This window comes from Poromitra crassiceps (assembly GCF_964638095.1).
Source record: "Poromitra crassiceps genome assembly, chromosome: 3".
In the NCBI taxonomy this organism is placed as follows: domain Eukaryota; kingdom Metazoa; phylum Chordata; class Actinopteri; order Beryciformes; family Melamphaidae; genus Poromitra; species Poromitra crassiceps.
Window position 1 is genome coordinate 15782617 of NC_139625.1, and position 20143 is coordinate 15802759.

A 20143-nucleotide genomic window follows, 5' to 3' on the forward strand; every position below is an offset into this window, starting at 1 on the left:
AAACTAACTACTAACTTGGCCAATTGTATGTTGATATACACTATAAAGAAAACTGTAATGCTTAAGAATGCAAAGAAATGTAACTGGCTCGTTAAAACGCGCATTCCAGGAATATCGTATTTACAGAAATAGCGTGAATGGCGTGCGCTTGAGGGCCTGGTTGTCAGGGGTCGCCCCTCGGAGATTCCAGGCGGGCGGGCAGCACCCATGCATCGGATTATCGGCTCGTTCCGCACGAAGCAGGTGGCTGCCTGGTACTCCGCGGATCCCACTCGCGTAGCACGACAACACGCTGAATCCCACTCGATTTGGGGGTGGAACACGCCATGATTGGCCAATGCCAAAGCCAGTCGACAGAATTGTCAAATCAAATCATCGACACCCGGCATTGTGCGGCTTGTGGTCCGCCTCTCAACCCTGTCATCTCAGACAAGATTTGTTGCCGTCTGCATTCCATTCCGGTTCACTTCGACTTTAAGAGCACTCTGCAAAGATGCTGTAATTACCGCATAATTATGTCCATCACTATGAGTCGTGTGTGGGTGTGTGTGTGTGTGTGTGTGTGTGTGTGTGTGTATGACACAATTGTCACTTGGTGGTCATCTGAATGTCTTCTTCTGCATCTGAACACAGCTGTTATTCTTTTGAATGAACTAATTTGTGTATTTGTACGCAACCTAAATGTTTTATACCCCCCAAAGTATATCACCCAATCATATAGACACTAAGATTCCCAGAGCTAAGAGTTAGCCTAAGTCAGGACACTGTGTGCATAATAACACATTCATTGTGTGTGTTATTAATTCCTATAATGTGCTGTAAGTGACCTGCGTTGACCCCTTAACTCCTCCTGACGTGTCCTCTTTCCACCCCATGGAGTGATGAAGTTAGTGTGTTGTCACAGTACCACAACGATCACATGATCACTAAGTCATGTGTTTTCATTCTTGACAGCTTGGCAGACATGTTTGCATAGCGGTTTGGATGTCTGTTGGGTTGGCTGTCCGTCTTTGTCGACTCTGTATGCAAACTAGTTCCCCACTTTGCTCCTGGCACCACTTTTGTCAGCCAGTGTGGGTGGAGTTGAATTTAGTTCTTCTTCTTCTCCTCCTCCTCCTCCTCCTCCTCCTCCTTGTCCACACATATACGCCCTCTGGAGGCGACCTTGAAATTCAATTCAATTCAGTTAAAATATTGAGCGTGCCGTGTTTCAATGTGGAATTCAATCTGCAGCAGCTGCATTGAAGTTTTAGCATTGTAAATGTGGATAGCATATTCTGGTTACAGGGTAGGAATGAATTATACCAAGGCCAAAAGACCAGTGCCGTGGATGCCCCGGAGTGTGGCTGTAATGTTCCTTCTGAAATGAACGACAGTGGAATCCGCTTATAGTGATCAACCGCTTATACTGAAAAGCTTGGTCCCGAATCATTCCTATACACACGCTGTTTAAATCATTCGCTTATAGCGATCAATGCTACTCACAGTGATCATTGTGGGCCTTGTCGCACCTGAGAACAATGGAGAAAATGTTTAAAACTACAGTAATTTTATTTATTTTTTGACTTACAAAACAGCCAAAAATGAGCCGACGAGATACAGCAGCGTGTCTGTCTGTAATGTATATGGAGAGATGGTGAGAGAGATGGTGTGTCTTGCGTCTCTACGCAAGACTGTGTTTGAAACAGCTGGAGGCCTAACTTACTGTATGGATTTCTAAAGTCAATAACATTCATTTACTTGAATTCATGTACTGTATTCATATAATACATGATACACAAATGTCAATTAGATGGTTAATCTGCAGGAGAAATAAAGAAAAAGAAAGAAATCGTTATAGTGATCATCTGCTTATAGTGATCAATTTGACTCGTCCCGAGGTGATCACTATAAGAGGAGCGCACTGTATCCACGAGGCCAGCCAGACGCTGTGAGGCATTTAGGGGACGTTTGTAATTTGTAGCTTCAGAAGATAACCTGGGGTTACACTTACGTTATCGTGTGTTACTGGACATGTAACTAACTTTGCAGTGACTGAGCCATCTTACATAATGTGCTGCTGTATCACACTTAGGGCTGCCCTCGACCAAAGATTATCCTGGTCGACCAGAAATCGACCACAGCTCCGACCAATCGATTGGTCTAAAAAAAATATATATATATATATATATATATATATATATATATTTAAATATATATATATATATTTTTTTTTGCAGTGTACTTTTTTGTCTTATTTTGTGCAGTGTACTGACTACTAGTTGTGGGAATCACCAGATGCTCACGATACGATACTAAAACGATACTTGAGTATATTGATATATTGAATATTGCGATATTTCGATATATTGCGATTTCTTACTTTTTCAACTGCAAATGATGTCCCCAAAGGAAAACTTTGTCAACATCTGGTTTATATAAGAACAATTTTTCAGTCTGTACATCTGACTTCAACCATTTTATTGCAGCAACATTGTCAAGTAGACAGACCAACAACTTTCATAAAGTCATGTCATAGTTGGATGCACCTGACAAACTGAGCTGTTTGTTACAGTCTACTTACAGTCCACCTTAACTGGATGTGTGTGTGGACTACTGTACTTAGGTAGTTTTTGCAAACTTCACTTCACTTACACAAAACATCTTGTGCAGCCCATTCAGTAACTGGGGAATTTGTAAATTACTGTTATGACAAAACTGTTAGTGTTAAAACAAAATGAAAAGATGCTACCGTTTGTTTACTGCTGGCCTTGGAACGAAAGTTTGTAGTAGTCCGGTGGCCTGGCATGGCCTGCAAATCTTTATTTTATTTTTTATTTTTAACAAAATTATTAACAACAGCGATTGCTCGACCAACGTGAATCTCGTCGACCAAACAATCGACCAATCGACCTGGAGGGGGCAGCCCTAATCACACTGCAGCACTTCATATAGGATATTTATTTTGTTGAGAAGAAAGGATTTTAATAATCATTGGTTTTGGCCTTGGTGTCCTACATTTTGGCCGTGATGCCCCAATAAATTTAGTATTTATCAAAGGTCAAAGTGGCCTTGCCCTAAAAGCGACTTCATTCCAGGCCCGTGGTTCTCATGGAAACTTTAGAGAGGAAGCTCTTCTTTTATTTGCCTCGTTTTTCTACTTTAAGCGAGAGGGGAAAAGAAAGAAAACAAACCAAGTGTAACTTATGTCAGTCACAGGCTCGATTAAGATAATAGGGTGCAAAAGAGGAGGTAGCCTAATGCCTTCACTTTATGTGACAATTCCAGATAACTGGCAGAGTGAGTTGTGTGTGTGTGTGTGTGTGTGTGTGTGCGTGTGTGTGCGTGTGTGTGTGTGTGTGTGTGTGTGTCTGCGTGTGTGCTTATGTGTCGTTATGTACATGTGTCAGGGCCAGGCGATATGGAGCAAAAATCAAATCTTGGTAGCTGGGTATTTTCTACAAAGTGTGCTAAATGTTCAGTGGTAACTCTGTGCTTTCATAAAATATTTACACAATGTGATTTCTGATCAATAATCATCAGTCGTGTGGATGATGTACTAATGACTAAGTGGGTGAAGGCAAATAATAGAACAGTCTGCTGTTCAGAAAATGACATCTCTTTACTGTAATGCAGGCTTTCAAACCAGGAAAAGACTACACTTGTGCCATACCACAATATTACCATATCCAAAATCTAAGATGATATCTACGCTCTGTCTGTAACGCAAGGAAACGAGGAATGTAGGTGGCAATTCTAGGTAGTAAGTTGTCATTTTTATGTTTTAGGCTGTCTGAAACCAGTTTTATACAAAAGGTGACTGAATTTGCAACCTTTCCAGGTACCTATTTTGGCCTAATTCGTAAGGAACCATCAGTGGTACCTTTGGTGGGTTAGGGTATACCATGATGCATTGCGACCCTTCCAATCGACGAAGAAGAATGACGCTCTTCCCCCAGAATTTCCGTTAATGGCGGCGCCCAGAAAACCTACCGCATCAGAAAAAAGCTAAACAACTATTGGCTAAATAACGAACATCATCACTTTCTTTGGATTTTTATTTTAGCATGGTCAATAACGTCAACCGTTACTTCATTTTACTGCGACAGTTTGTTATTAGGGTGTCTGAAAAGTCACTTTTGCGGGTCAGTAGGAAACATCCTACTTGACTGCGATCTGGACAGCCTAGCAAGGTTCCTAACCTAGGTTGCGCAGCAGCGTGATTTCTAACCCCACATAGGATAAGCAATAACCAGCCAGCCAGGACTACAGTAACGTTAACGTAACTACGCAAGCAAGCAGAAGACGAATAGCAGCATGGCAGACGACGGTGCGTTCACATTCAAGTGTAACTTTTTAACCGTGCTTTATTAAATGTGACCTGCTCTGACCAAATCAGTCGCTTGTCGCGCTGGCTGTTTGTCTAGAAAACGCGATTTTATCAGAAAATATTTATTTCTGCTGTTTTGGGGTTTCAGCAGATTATAGTAAAATAAAGCCTTGGCTTTCATTCTCTGTAAAGATTATTGTGAAATTCGACCGCTAAATATACTTTTGAAGCTCTTGAAGGTAGTGACAAAACTGAAAGTAAACTGCGCTGCTCTGAGCCTGCTGCTCTCTGCTGCGCGTGCAGCCTCACGTTGCCAGTTAAACGGGTGTGTCAGTACTTGCAAATGGTAGGCTATATTATAGACTACTCTAGGATTTAAAACGCGGTTTCTAAAGTTTGTCAGGGTTGTATTGTGGAGTTCTGTTATTGGTTTGTTATTTTAGACTAGTTTAGGCTGTTTATGTAACGTTTTAACCTCTTAAAAATCTGCCTCTTCGGGGGTTATGATAACGAACATGGCAACCCGTCTGCAGTCTCTCTCTCGCTCTCTCTCTCTGCCCTTGCTCTCTCTCTCCCCGCTGCAAGGGGAGAGAGAGAGAGGGGGAGAGCAGCTGCATAATTTCTGCTTCCAGTGAAAGTCTGTCTGCCTGTCTGTCTGTCAGATTGATAGACTAATACTAGTCAGTAATCTGCGTGATAATGTTGCTTTACTTTTAAATTCAATTCACAGATGGCATTAGACCTAATTTCAGATTATTTGCCTCATAGCCTACTTTCAGCTGTCTGTCTCTCTGTCTCTACTCCAGAGCAGAAACGGTTAGGGTTAGGGCCGCAAGAATAGAGACATAAAATAAGTCATAAGTCATATGACTTATAATAAGTCATATTATTTAACTATAGGAACGTTAATGGCCAACCTTCGAAAAACGCACACCCTTCTAAAAATCGTAAATGATTTCTCATCACAATATGGATATATTGCCCAGGTCTAACCTTTTTTTCTCTCCTTTTTTTTATCAACTATTTTTTTTATCGAACCTGCAACCCTCGGTCGGCAGGGAATCCACCGGTGTACTACCCAGACACCCGCCCTAGCATCTTTTCACCTGTGTGTGTAGGTGTGTGTGTGTAGGGTGCGCACGCACGCACGCACGCACACACACACACACACACACACACACACACACACACACACACACACACACACACACACACACACACACACACACACACACCACACACACACACACATCACACACACACACACACACATCACACACACACCTGCAGCGCTAACATTATTTCTCTGGTTTGGGCACTGCTAACTGCTAGAGTTCTGTGGCTGTGTGTGTGTGTGAGAGAGAGAGACAGAGAGAGAGACAGGAGAGAGAGAGTGACAATCTGTGCATGTATGCGTGCTGCACCCGTGTGTGTGTGGGCTGTTGTAATGCTTATGTGCATGTTTTGTTGGGAGGTGCGATTTGGTATGCGTGTGTGGGCAGGTGTGATTCTGTGTGTGTGTGTGCACGTGATCGTGCGTGTGTGTGTGTGTGTGTGTGTGTGTGTGTGTGTGTGTGTGTGGGCACACCGTGGGAGGAGTGCTATTGATGGCTCGCCATAGCTTTGACACCAAGGTGTGGAGTTCAGTCTTCCCTTCACCAAGCTGCTCTCTGCTCTCTGTGCAGACTGACTCTGTGCTGCAGTCATGTCTCTCACAAGGATATGCTAAAGTAAACACATCCCCAATTAAGATCTCTGAGTGGCTTTAATATTAAAAATGACAAAGAAACCTCTAATATCTATAGACATAAATTATCCCTTGTGGCAAAACTCGCTTGTGCTTAAACTCAGTTGAAATAAAAATTAATGACGACTTATTATTATGAATACCTATATTGTGTATTGCGTTTAACACTCTGTAATATCAGCCAGGAAGAGTGGAACAGCTGGGTGTTATTAGTTATTTCCATTTTGACAGAGTCAAGGCTATTTACTATGGTAGACAGGCTTCCCCTCCAGCCTCTGCTTGATTACAAGTTCTGCTCTGTTTGCCTGCATGTCGAAAAACAAGGTCCAACAAGGACGGCAGTATACAGGATAACACATGGACCAGACACCTGGGCTCCCTATAGGATGGCAGTATACAGGATAACACATGGACCAGACACCTGGGCTCCCTATAGGATGGCAGTATACAGGATAACACATGGACCAGACACCTGGGCTCCCTATAGGATGGCAGTATACAGGATAACACATGGACCAGACACCTGGGCTCCCTATAGGATGGCAGTATACAGGATAACACATGGACCAGACACCTGGGCTCCCTATAGGACGGCAGTATAGAGGATAACACATGGACCAGACACCTGGGCTCCCTATAGGATGGCAGTATACAGGATAACACATGGACCAGACACCTGGGCTCCCTATAGGACAGCAGTATACAGGATAACACATGGACCAGACACCTGGGCTCCCTATAGGATGGCAGTATACAGGATAACACATGGACCAGACACCTGGGCTCCCTATAGGATGGCAGTATACAGGATAACACATGGACCAGACACCTGGGCTCCCTATAGGATGGCAGTATACAGGATAACACATGGACCAGACACCTGGGCTCCCTATAGGATGGCAGTATACAGGATAACACATGGACCAGACACCTGGGCTCTCTATAGGATGGCAGTATACAGGATAACACATGGACCAGACACCTGGGCTCCCTATAGGATGGCAGTATACAGGATAACACATGGACCAGACACCTGGGCTCCCTATAGGATGGCAGTATACAGGATAACACATGGACCAGACACCTGGGCTCCCTATAGGATGGCAGTATACAGGATAACACATGGACCAGACACCTGGGCTCCCTATAGGACGGCAGTATACAGGATAACACATGGACCAGACACCTCGGCTGCCTATAGGATGGCAGTATACAGGATAACACATGGACCAGACACCTGGGCTCTCTATAGGATGGCAGTATACAGGATAACACATGGACCAGACACCTGGGCTCCCTATAGGACGGCAGTATACAGGATAACACATGGACCAGACACCTGGGCTCCCTATAGGATGGCAGTATACAGGATAACACATGGACCAGACACCTGGGCTCCCTATAGGATGGCAGTATACAGGATAACACATGGACCAGACACCTGGGCTCCCTATAGGATGGCAGTATACAGGATAACACATGGACCAGACACCTGGGCTCCCTATAGGACGGCAGTATACAGGATAACACATGGACCAGACACCTCGGCTGCCTATAGGATGGCAGTATACAGGATAACACATGGACCAGACACCTGGGCTCTCTATAGGATGGCAGTATACAGGATAACACATGGACCAGACACCTGGGCTCCCTATAGGATGGCAGTATACAGGATAACACATGGACCAGACACCTGGGCTCCCTATAGGATGGCAGTATACAGGATAACACATGGACCAGACACCTGGGCTCCCTATAGGATGGCAGTATACAGGATAACACATGGACCAGACACCTGGGCTCCCTATAGGACGGCAGTATACAGGATAACACATGGACCAGACACCTGGGCTCCCTATAGGACGGCAGTATACAGGATAACACATGGACCAGACACCTGGGCTCTCTATAGGATGGCAGTATACAGGATAACACATGGACCAGACACCTGGGCTCCCTATAGGATGGCAGTATACAGGATAACACATGGACCAGACACCTGGGCTCCCTATAGGATGGCAGTATACAGGATAACACATGGACCAGACACCTGGGCTCCCTATAGGATGGCAGTATACAGGATAACACATGGACCAGACACCTGGGCTCCCTATAGGATGGCAGTATACAGGATAACACATGGACCAGACACCTGGGCTCCCTATAGGACAGCAGTATACAGGATAACACATGGACCAGACACCTGGGCTCCCTATAGGATGGCAGTATACAGGATAACACATGGACCAGACACCTGGGCTCCCTATAGGATGGCAGTATACAGGATAACACATGGACCAGACACCTGGGCTCCCTATAGGATGGCAGTATACAGGATAACACATGGAACAGACACCTGGGCTCCCTATAGGACGGCAGTATACAGGATAACACATGGACCAGACACCTGGGCTCCCTATAGGATGGCAGTATACAGGATAACACATGGACCAGACACCTGGGCTCCCTATAGGATGGCAGTATACAGGATAACACATGGACCAGACACCTGGGCTCCCTATAGGATGGCAGTATACAGGATAACACATGGACCAGACACCTGGGCTCCCTATAGGATGGCAGTATACAGGATAACACATGGACCAGACACCTGGGCTCCCTATAGGATGGCAGTATACAGGATAACACATGGACCAGACACCTGGGCTCTCTATAGGATGGCAGTATACAGGATAACACATGGACCAGACACCTGGGCTCCCTATAGGATGGCAGTATACAGGATAACACATGGACCAGACACCTCGGCTGCCTATAGGACGGCAGTATACAGGATAACACATGGACCAGACACCTGGGCTCCCTATAGGATGGCAGTATACAGGATAACACATGGACCAGACACCTGGGCTCCCTATAGGATGGCAGTATACAGGATAACACATGGACCAGACACCTGGGCTCCCTATAGGATGGCAGTATACAGGATAACACATGGACCAGACACCTGGGCTCCCTATAGGATGGCAGTATACAGGATAACACATGGACCAGACACCTCGGCTGCCTATAGGATGGCAGTATACAGGATAACACATGGACCAGACACCTCGGCTGCCTATAGGATGGCAGTATACAGGATAACACATGGGCCAGACACCTGGGCTCCCTATAGGATGGCAGTATACAGGATAACACATGGACCAGACACCTGGGCTCCCTATAGGATGGCAGTATACAGGATAACACATGGACCAGACACCTGGGCTCCCTATAGGATGGCAGTATACAGGATAACACATGGACCAGACACCTGGGCTCCCTATAGGATGGCAGTATACAGGATAACACATGGACCAGACACCTGGGCTCCCTATAGGACGGCAGTATACAGGATAACACATGGACCAGACACCTGGGCTCCCTATAGGATGGCAGTATACAGGATAACACATGGACCAGACACCTGGGCTCCCTATAGGATGGCAGTATACAGGATAACACATGGACCAGACACCTGGGCTCCCTATAGGATGGCAGTATACAGGATAACACATGGACCAGACACCTGGGCTGCCTATAGGATGGCAGTATACAGGATAACACATGGACCAGACACCTGGGCTCCCTATAGGATGGCAGTATACAGGATAACACATGGACCAGACACCTCGGCTGCCTATAGGACGGCAGTATACAGGATAACACATGGACCAGACACCTGGGCTCCCTATAGGATGGCAGTATACAGGATAACACATGGACCAGACACCTGGGCTCCCTATAGGATGGCAGTATACAGGATAACACATGGACCAGACACCTGGGCTCCCTATAGGATGGCAGTATACAGGATAACACATGGACCAGACACCTGGGCTCCCTATAGGATGGCAGTATACAGGATAACACATGGACCAGACACCTGGGCTCCCTATAGGATGGCAGTATACAGGATAACACATGGACCAGACACCTGGGCTCCCTATAGGATGGCAGTATACAGGATAACACATGGACCAGACACCTGGGCTCCCTATAGGACAGCAGTATACAGGATAACACATGGACCAGACACCTGGGCTCCCTATAGGATGGCAGTATACAGGATAACACATGGACCAGACACCTGGGCTCCCTATAGGATGGCAGTATACATGATAACACATGGACCAGACACCTGGGCTCCCTATAGGATGGCAGTATACAGGATAACACATGGACCAGACACCTGGGCTCCCTATAGGATGGCAGTATACAGGATAACACATGGACCAGACACCTGGGCTCCCTATAGGATGGCAGTATACAGGATAACACATGGACCAGACACCTGGGCTCCCTATAGGATGGCAGTATACAGGATAACACATGGACCAGACACCTGGGCTCCCTATAGGATGGCAGTATACAGGATAACACATGGACCAGACACCTGGGCTCCCTATAGGACGGCAGTATACAGGATAACACATGGACCAGACACCTGGGCTCTCTATAGGACAGCAGTATACAGGATAACACATGGACCAGACACCTGGGCTCCCTATAGGATGGCAGTATACAGGATAACACATGGACCAGACACCTGGGCTCCCTATAGGATGGCAGTATACAGGATAACACATGGACCAGACACCTGGGCTCCCTATAGGACGGCAGTATACAGGATAACACATGGACCAGACACCTGGGCTCCCTATAGGACGGCAGTATACAGGATAACACATGGACCAGACACCTGGGCTCCCTATAGGACGGCAGTATACAGGATAACACATGGACCAGACACCTGGGCTCTCTATAGGACGGCAGTATACAGGATAACACATGGACCAGACACCTGGGCTCCCTATAGGATGGCAGTATACAGGATAACACATGGACCAGACACCTGGGCTCCCTATAGGACGGCAGTATACAGGATAACACATGGACCAGACACCTGGGCTCCCTATAGGACGGCAGTATACAGGATAACACATGGACCAGACACCTGGGCTCCCTATAGGACGGCAGTATACAGGATAACACATGGACCAGACACCTGGGCTCCCTATAGGATGGCAGTATACAGGATAACACATGGACCAGACACCTGGGCTCCCTATAGGATGGCAGTATACAGGATAACACATGGACCAGACACCTGGGCTCCCTATAGGACGGCAGTATACAGGATAACACATGGACCAGACACCTGGGCTCCCTATAGGATGGCAGTATACAGGATAACACATGGACCAGACACCTGGGCTCCCTATAGGACGGCAGTATACAGGATAACACATGGACCAGACACCTGGGCTCCCTATAGGACGGCAGTATACAGGATAACACATGGACCAGACACCTGGGCTCCCTATAGGACAGCAGTATACAGGATAACACATGGACCAGACACCTGGGCTCTCTAGGATGGCAGTATACAGGATAACACATGGACCAGACACCTGGGCTCCCTATAGGACGGCAGTATACAGGATAACACATGGACCAGACACCTGGGCTCCCTATAGGATGGCAGTATACAGGATAACACATGGACCAGACACCTGGGCTCCCTATAGGACAGCAGTATACAGGATAACACATGGACCAGACACCTGGGCTCTCTATAGGATGGCAGTATACAGGATAACACATGGACCAGACACCTGGGCTCCCTATAGGATGGCAGTATACAGGATAACACATGGACCAGACACCTGGGCTCCCTATAGGACAGCAGTATACAGGATAACACATGGACCAGACACCTGGGCTCTCTATAGGATGGCAGTATACAGGATAACACATGGACCAGACACCTGGGCTCCCTATAGGATGGCAGTATACAGGATAACACATGGACCAGACACCTGGGCTCCCTATAGGACAGCAGTATACAGGATAACACATGGACCAGACACCTGGGCTCCCTATAGGATGGCAGTATACATCATAACACATGGACCAGACACCTGGGCTCCCTATAGGATGGCAGTATACAGGATAACACATGGACCAGACACCTGGGCTCCCTATAGGATGGCAGTATACAGGATAACACATGGACCAGACACCTGGGCTCCCTATAGGACAGCAGTATACAGGATAACACATGGACCAGACACCTGGGCTCTCTATAGGATGGCAGTATACAGGATAACACATGGACCAGACACCTGGGCTCCCTATAGGATGGCAGTATACAGGATAACACATGGACCAGACACCTGGGCTCTCTATAGGATGGCAGTATACAGGATAACACATGGACCAGACACCTGGGCTCCCTATAGGACAGCAGTATACAGGATAACACATGGACCAGACACCTGGGCTCCCTATAGGACAGCAGTATACAGGATAACACATGGACCAGACACCTGGGCTCTCTATAGGATGGCAGTATACAGGATAACACATGGACCAGACACCTGGGCTCCCTATAGGATGGCAGTATACAGGATAACACATGGACCAGACACCTGGGCTCCCTATAGGATGGCAGTATACAGGATAACACATGGACCAGACACCTCGGCTGCCTATAGGATGGCAGTATACAGGATAACACATGGACCAGACACCTGGGCTCCCTATAGGATGGCAGTATACAGGATAACACATGGACCAGACACCTGGGCTCTCTATAGCAAAGTGAATGTCAGTCTGGGCTTTTGAGCTTGTTATTGTTGACACAAATAATTCATCACAATTGTATCCGTTTACATTGTGATCTGTGGGATGTGTTCCATCAGTTATGTGCTAAGCTCCTTAATGAGAATGGCAGGAAGAATCATGTCATACTTTATTGATTCCTGTAGGGACATTTTCTTTCCGCTCGCTCCCTCCACAGCTCAGGCTCTGCTGCAGAGCAAACCTCCACAGCTCAGGCCCTGCTGCAGAGCAAACCGCTCGCTCCCTCCACAGCTCAGGCCCTGCTGCAGAGCAAACTGCTCGCTCCCTCCACAGCTCAGGCTCTGCTGCAGAGCAAACCGCTCGCTCCCTCCACAGCTCAGGCCCTGCTGCAGAGCAAACCGCTCGCTCCCTCCACAGCTCAGGCCCTGCTGCAGAGCAAACCGCTCGCTCCCTCCACAGCTCAGGCCCTGCTATAGAGCAAACCTCCACAGCTCAGGCTCTGCTGCAGAGCAAACCTCCACAGCTCAGGCTCTGCTGCAGAGCAAACCTCCACAGCTCAGGCTCTGCTGCAGAGCAAACCTCCACAGCTCAGGCCCTGCTGCAGAGCAAACCTCCACAGCTCAGGCCCTGCTGCAGAGCAAACCTCCACAGCTCAGGCCCTGCTGCAGAGCAAACCTCCACAGCTCAGGCCCTGCTGCAGAGCAAACCTCCACAGCTCAGGCCCTGCTGCAGAGCAAACCTCCACAGCTCAGGCTCTGCTGCAGAGCAAACCTCCACAGCTCAGGCTCTGCTGCAGAGCAAACCGCTAGAACTGGTAGGGATTCGGTGTCCTGCTCAAGCACACTTTGGCAGGCCGGATGCTTGCCAACACTGGACGCAGGGCCTTGAATCTGGATCTCCTTGTTGAGCGGCAGTGTCTCTACTCAGCACACCAACCTGCTAGCATCATCACCTGCTGCATACCCTGTTTAATGTAATCCAGGTCATCATTGCACCCACCACACTGCTCATATTAGCGTATATGTTATGAATATGACTGGCAGAGGTAGACAGCCTCTGCCTGGAGACATGTTGTATATGTTATGAATATGACTGGCAGAGGTAGACAGCCTCTGCCTGGAGACATGTTGTATATGTTATGAATATGACTGACAGAGGTAGACAGCCTCTGCCTGGAGACATGTTGTATATGTTATGAATATGACTGACAGAGGTAGACAGCCTCTGCCTGGAGACATGTTGTATATGTTATGAATATGACTGGCAGAGGTAGACAGCCTCTGCCTGGAGACATGTTGTATATGTTATGAATATGACTGACAGAGGTAGACAGCCTCTGCCTGGAGACATGTTGTATATGTTATGAATATGACTGACAGAGGTAGACAGCCTCTGCCTGGAGACATGTTGTATATGTTATGAATATGACTGACAGAGGTAGACAGCCTCTGCCTGGAGACATGTTGTATATGTTATGAATATGACTGGCAGAGGTAGACAGCCTCTGCCTGGAGACATGTTGTATATGTTATGAATATGACTGGCAGAGGTAGACAGCCTCTGCCTGGAGACATGTTGTGAAGACAGTTGCCTCAATATCATGAATCAAAGACCTTGGAATTGTACTTGAGTACCGTACTCGAGTAAATCTACTCGGTCAGGTCGCATCGCTGTGTGGTCAGTAGGAAACTCTGTCCTAAATCCTCATGTGAGCAGGGCAATGGCACATTGCTAATCAGGCCACTGAGGGGACTGACTGGACAGCAGACTCCCACACGCTGGACTCAGACTGGACAGCAGACTCCCTCACGCTGGACTCAGACTGGACAGCAGACTTCCTCATGCTGGACTCAGACTGGACAGCAGACTCCCTCACGCTGGACTCAGACTGGACAGCAGACTTCCTCACGCTGGACTCAGACTGGACAGCAGACTTCCTCATGCTGGACTCAGACTGGACAGCAGACTTCCTCATGCTGGACTCAGACTGGACAGCAGACTTCCTCACGCTGGACTCAATCACATTTCCCTCCGCTCTCCTCTGCCCTCCCTTTGATGGGCAATATGGATATTATATTGATATATGGTGATATGAGACTGGATATATGGTCTTAGATTTTGGATATCGTAATATGGTGATATGGCATATGTGTTGTCTTTTCCTGGTTTGAAAGGCTGCGTTACAGTAAAGAGATGTCATTTTCTGAACTTTACCAGACTGTTTTATCTGTTATATTATTTGCCTTTTACCCTCTTCATCATTATACCCACATTACTGATGATTATTTATCAAACATCCCATTGTGTAAATATTTAGCAAAAGCTCCAATAGTCGGGGGAAGGAAAGTGACATCTCACACGAGGCTTTGACTTACAACCGAACAATTAGCCCAGTCGTTAGAAAAGACATATATCGTGTATATATCATATATCACGGCATTCAGCCTGAAAATACAGAGATCAGATTTTTGGTCCATATCGCCCCAGCCCTACCACTCACGTTCGCCCACCTCCTCCTCTCCTCCGGCTCTCATCTCCTCTCCAAGACTCTACTCTGACCTTCACGGTGTCGCTCCCTCCTGACCTCTCCCCTCTCTCCTCCGCCCGCCCTCCTCACAATAAGCGCCGGCCAGGAGAAATCCATATTGGATTTTTGTATGCTGGCTATTAGCCTCTGGGGCTGACGGTGTAATTGCCTCCATCCACCAGAGCCTCCTGTAAGCCCCACCTCACTGACCCTAGATTTGCATCTCCATTCTCTCCACACACAGAATAATACTGGATGTGTTTGTGTTTGTTTGTCTCATCTGACTTCATGCTGTTGACGAGATAACTCAAGTTCTTCTCAAACAGGACTATAATAATAATGAGTTTCTCTCTCTCTCTCCACACTCTCTGTCTCCACTCTCTGTCTCTCGCCCAGGGCCGATGCACGCGAGAGAACTGCAAATACCTGCACCCGCCCGCTCACCTGAAGACCCAGCTAGAGATCAACGGGCGAAACAACCTGATCCAACAGAAGACGGCCGCCGCCATGTTGGCCCAACAGATGCAGTTCATGATCCCCGGCACCACCATGCAGCCTGTGGTGAGTGCTCCGCCATGTTGGCCCAACAGATGCAGTTCATGATCCCCGGCACCACCATGCAGCCTGTGGTGAGTGCTCCGCCATGTTGGCCCAACAGATGCAGTTCATGATCCCCGGCACCACCATGCAGCCTGTGGTGAGTGCTCCGCCATGTTGGCCCAACAGATGCAGTTCATGATCCCCGGCACCACCATGCAGCCTGTGGTGAGTGCTCCGCCATGTTGGCCCAACAGATGCAGTTCATGATCCCCGGCACCACCATGCAGCCTGTGGTGAGTGCTCCGCCATGTTGGCCCAACAGATGCAGTTCATGATCCCCGGCACCACCATGCAGCCTGTGGTGAGTGCTCCGCCATGTTGGCCCAACAGATGCAGTTCATGATCCCCAGCACCACCATGCAGCCTGTGGTGAGTGCGCCGCCATGTTGGCCCAACAGATGCAGTTCATGATCCCCAGCACCACCATGCAGCCTGTGGTGAGTGCTCCGCCATGTTGGCCCAACAGATGCAGTTCATGATCCCCAGCACCACCATGCAGCCTGTGGTGAGTGCTCCGCCATGTTGGCCCAACAGATGCAGTTCATGATCCCCGGCACCACCATGCAGCCTGTGGTGAGTGCTCCGCCATGTTGGCCCAACAGATGCAGTTCATGATCCCCAGCACCACCATGCAGCCTGTGGTGAGTGCTCCGCCATGTTGGCCCAACAGATGCAGTTCATGATCCCCAGCACCACCATGCAGCCTGTGGTGAGTGCGCCGCCATGTTGGCCCAACAGATGCAGTTCATGATCCCCAGCACCACCATGCAGCCTGTGGTGAGTGCTCCGCCATGTTGGCCCAACAGATGCAGTTCATGATCCCCAGCACCACCATGCAGCCTGTGGTGAGTGCTCCGCCATGTTGGCCCAACAGATGCAGTTCATGATCCCCGGCACCACCATGCAGCCTGTGGTGAGTGCTCCGCCATGTTGGCCCAACAGATGCAGTTCATGATCCCCGGCACCACCATGCAGCCTGTGGTGAGTGCTCCGCCATGTTGGCCCAACAGATGCAGTTCATGATCCCCGGCACCACCATGCAGCCTGTGGTTAGTGCTCCGCCATGTTGGCCCAACAGATGCAGTTCATGATCCCCGGCACCACCATGCAGCCTGTGGTTAGTGCTCCGCCATGTTGGCCCAACAGATGCAGTTCATGATCCCCGGCACCACCATGCAGCCTGTGGTGAGTGCTCCGCCATGTTGGCCCAACAGATGCAGTTCATGATCCCCGGCACCACCATGCAGCCTGTGGTTAGTGCGCCGCCATGTTGGCCCAACAGATGCAGTTCATGATCCCCGGCACCACCATGCAGCCTGTGGTTAGTGCGCCGCCATGTTGGCCCAACAGATGCAGTTCATGATCCCCGGCACCACCATGCAGCCTGTGGTTAGTGCTGGCCCCGCCCGCTCTTATGGGAATTCACCCGGCAATTTCTATGAGTCACTAGGAAAATAGCCTGTGTGAACTCTGTTGTTATAAGCTGCCACTGTAAAAAGATGGGCGTAGTTCCTGTTCCAACACACCAACTCAAACAGTTGCGTCAGCCTTTTTAAGTATTTCCAACTTATTATTACAATATATCGCTCATTTCATATTTGTGTGTTTTGAGGGGTTGTTGTTATTATTAGGCATACTGTATAGAGGTGTCACATTCTCACAACTGTCATGTTTTGACATCATGGATTTGCTAAAAGTAGTGCAGTGCCCGTTCACTCACTCACCGTGTTGGACTTTCACTTACTGAGTGCGGTTACACAAACAGTCCTACGTACAGCCTCGATCTGCAGGGAAGGATTTATGACATCACCGATGATGTCACAATGTCTATCTATGACTGAAGTCCTGGATCGTTCCGAGCATGCTCAGTTGTTGCCGGTTTTGACTTGGGCGCAAACCCATGTTCGGAGCATGCTCAGTTTGCGGCGGGTTTGACTTTCCACATCAAAACCGTCTTTCAATCGGTTGAATCACACAGAATTCGGCACTGGACTCAGTCGGGTCCCCAGCAGCGTACCCGCCGAGTTCGAAGTCGATCCGACGAACGGTTCTCGAGATGCGCAAAGGACACACGCATGGATGGTCCCGCCTTTTAGATGGATAGAAGGACATTTTGCTTTGAGTGCAGTTAGCCTTCATGCCAGCATCATTTCTCTCAGTCATGTGGCCTCGGCACAAGCTCTGACTGACAAGTGATGACAAGTCTTTTATTGATACAGGTTGCTATTAGTTACTTCGCTCTTATCTATCCCCTCCGCTTTGCCTGTTGTCAAATGACCTCACTGGCTGTCGACACCTTTCCCCTCCCACAAGAGCTGTTGAGATGCCCTTGAGCAAAGCACTTAGGCTCCCGGCGGTTCTCTCGGAGTTGCTCGGCAGCCAAGATAGACTGTGGTTGTACTGGGCAGCTGCCAGGTGTGAATGTGTTGAACTGCATCAGAAGCAGGGCGTTGCTGAAAAAGAACATGCCTGCTCAGCAAACTTTCCCCGGGATAAATAAAGGTTAAAACAATCCCTTTTTTTTGTCTCTCTCCTTGGTCCCCCTTTCTATCTACACTTTCACTCCTCTTAAGTCTTTCTATGTCTGTCCCCGCTTCCCCCTGTCCCGCCCTCTCCATCACCTCTTATGGCCCATTTCCACCGCTGGTATCAGCGTGGCCCCGCCCAGCTCGACTCGCTTATTTGTCTCATTCCACCGATCAAAAACCTGGACAAGCCCGGGTTGAGTCGGGGTCGAGTCGTGCTAGTTTTGGTCCCTGCTTTGTTGAGGTTCCAGCCGGTACCATACGGTGACGTGAAAACACTGCAGACGACTGATTGGTCAGGCAGAATCTATGTTTACTGTATCTACTGTCAATGCTGGATACCAGTTTGTGGGACTTTACCTTCTCATCTGTTATTTCCATCAGTCTTTTTTGTGTTGCCGGCTTCGGCTCTGGTGAAATAAAATCGATCTCCTTGCTCAGCCTTAACATGACGGTGGTTTTAAATTGTTTTGAGAGAGAAAAAGTCCGCTGCTCAGGAAGCCCTTGTAGTTGTGTGTTACGTCGGCTCCGCTAGGCCGGAGGCGGGGGTTTAGCGAAGCCGCGGTCTTGCCTGGTGAGTGGCCGCCGGGGTAGTGGCTTCCCTTCTCCCCGTAGCGTAACCCCCGTCCCCCGCCCAGCGCATGCATGTAAATAACAACAAATTGATATCCATTCTCCTGGCCGATGGTCTCATTGCCCATGTAGGTCATTTAGAGGCACCAGTATTTCATAACCAGTTTAAAAGTTCCGTGTATGGATTTAATTTTAACGTTATACGTTATAGCCTACTTGGGCTATGGGCGGAGGGCAGATATGCGGTCGCTATGATGACCAGGTGTGGGCAGAGGCGAGTAAACTTGCTGTGGAAGCAAAGTCTATATTGTATATAGTATATCTATATTTATAAAACGGCTCTCTCAAATCAAGCAATCTGATTGGTTCACAGCCATTGTATAAATACCGTAACCCACTCTCATAACCCATGGCCATGGCCACTAAAAGGCTTTGGTTACCTCAAATGACAATGTAGAAAAAACAAAATGGCGGAGACAGCTGTCAGATCCTTGTGAATCGATCTTCGCTTATAACTTTACTAATACTTCGCAGAAAATTATGTTTTGTACAAGAATAGACGCGGGCTAATGTCTTCTTTGCAAAAAAAAGGCTGTTAACCCCGCATTTAACCCCGTAACGTTAGTTGGTGTCGGGCTTTGCAGAAAGCTCTCAGCTTCTCAGCAAGCGCTGAGAATGCAGCGCTGCGCTCGAGCTGCGTGTCGGGCTTTGCAGATAGCTCTCAGCTTCTCAGCAAGCGCCAGGATTGGCCAATGTCAACTTCAGTCTCCAGAACGATCCAATCAAATCACCCGCACGTCTATCTTCTTGCTAGAGGTCCCGCCTTACAGTAGTGTTTCAACTGACTCTATCAGAATGCCATGCCAGTCGGACTTATAGTATTATTATTATTATTATATTATCATACTTGGAAACAGTTTTATAAAAGCAATATAGCACTCGAGCTGCGTGTGTTGTGGCATATATCCCGGTGCTCAGCAGTTATCCCACTCGGCCTGCGGCCTCGTGGGATAACAGCTGATCAGCGGGATATATTTGCCACAACACACTGGCTCTCATGCTATATTGCTTAAATATACTATATACTATATTATCTACTATATCTAAGTAGATATAGTATATAGTATATAGTATATCTATATATATATACTATATACTATCTATCTACTATATCTAAGTAGAGACGAGTAAGGCCAGGTAAGAGTAAGAGCCGTACTGTGCTGTTAGATGTGGTGGAAATGAGCCATTAGTCTTTCTATCTCTGTCCCTGC

At 48.1% G+C, this 20143-nt stretch overlaps 1 protein-coding gene across 12 annotated transcripts in view; it reads left to right on the plus strand.

Annotated features, from left to right (window-relative positions):
- LOC310773603 (muscleblind-like protein 2a) overlaps positions 1-20143 on the plus strand; it is a 101466-nt gene that overhangs the window by 50514 nt on the left and 30809 nt on the right. For 10 of the 12 annotated variants that reach the window (XM_083633521.1, XM_083633525.1, XM_083633514.1 and 7 more), the window contains exon 2: positions 15571-15735. In XM_083633521.1, the coding sequence (XP_083489647.1) occupies positions 15571-15735 (165 nt within the window). Of the gene's footprint in view, positions 1-15570; positions 15736-17113; positions 17164-20143 lie in introns of those variants that run through there. The other 2 variants (XM_083633517.1, XM_083633516.1) reach the window with 2 other exon arrangements.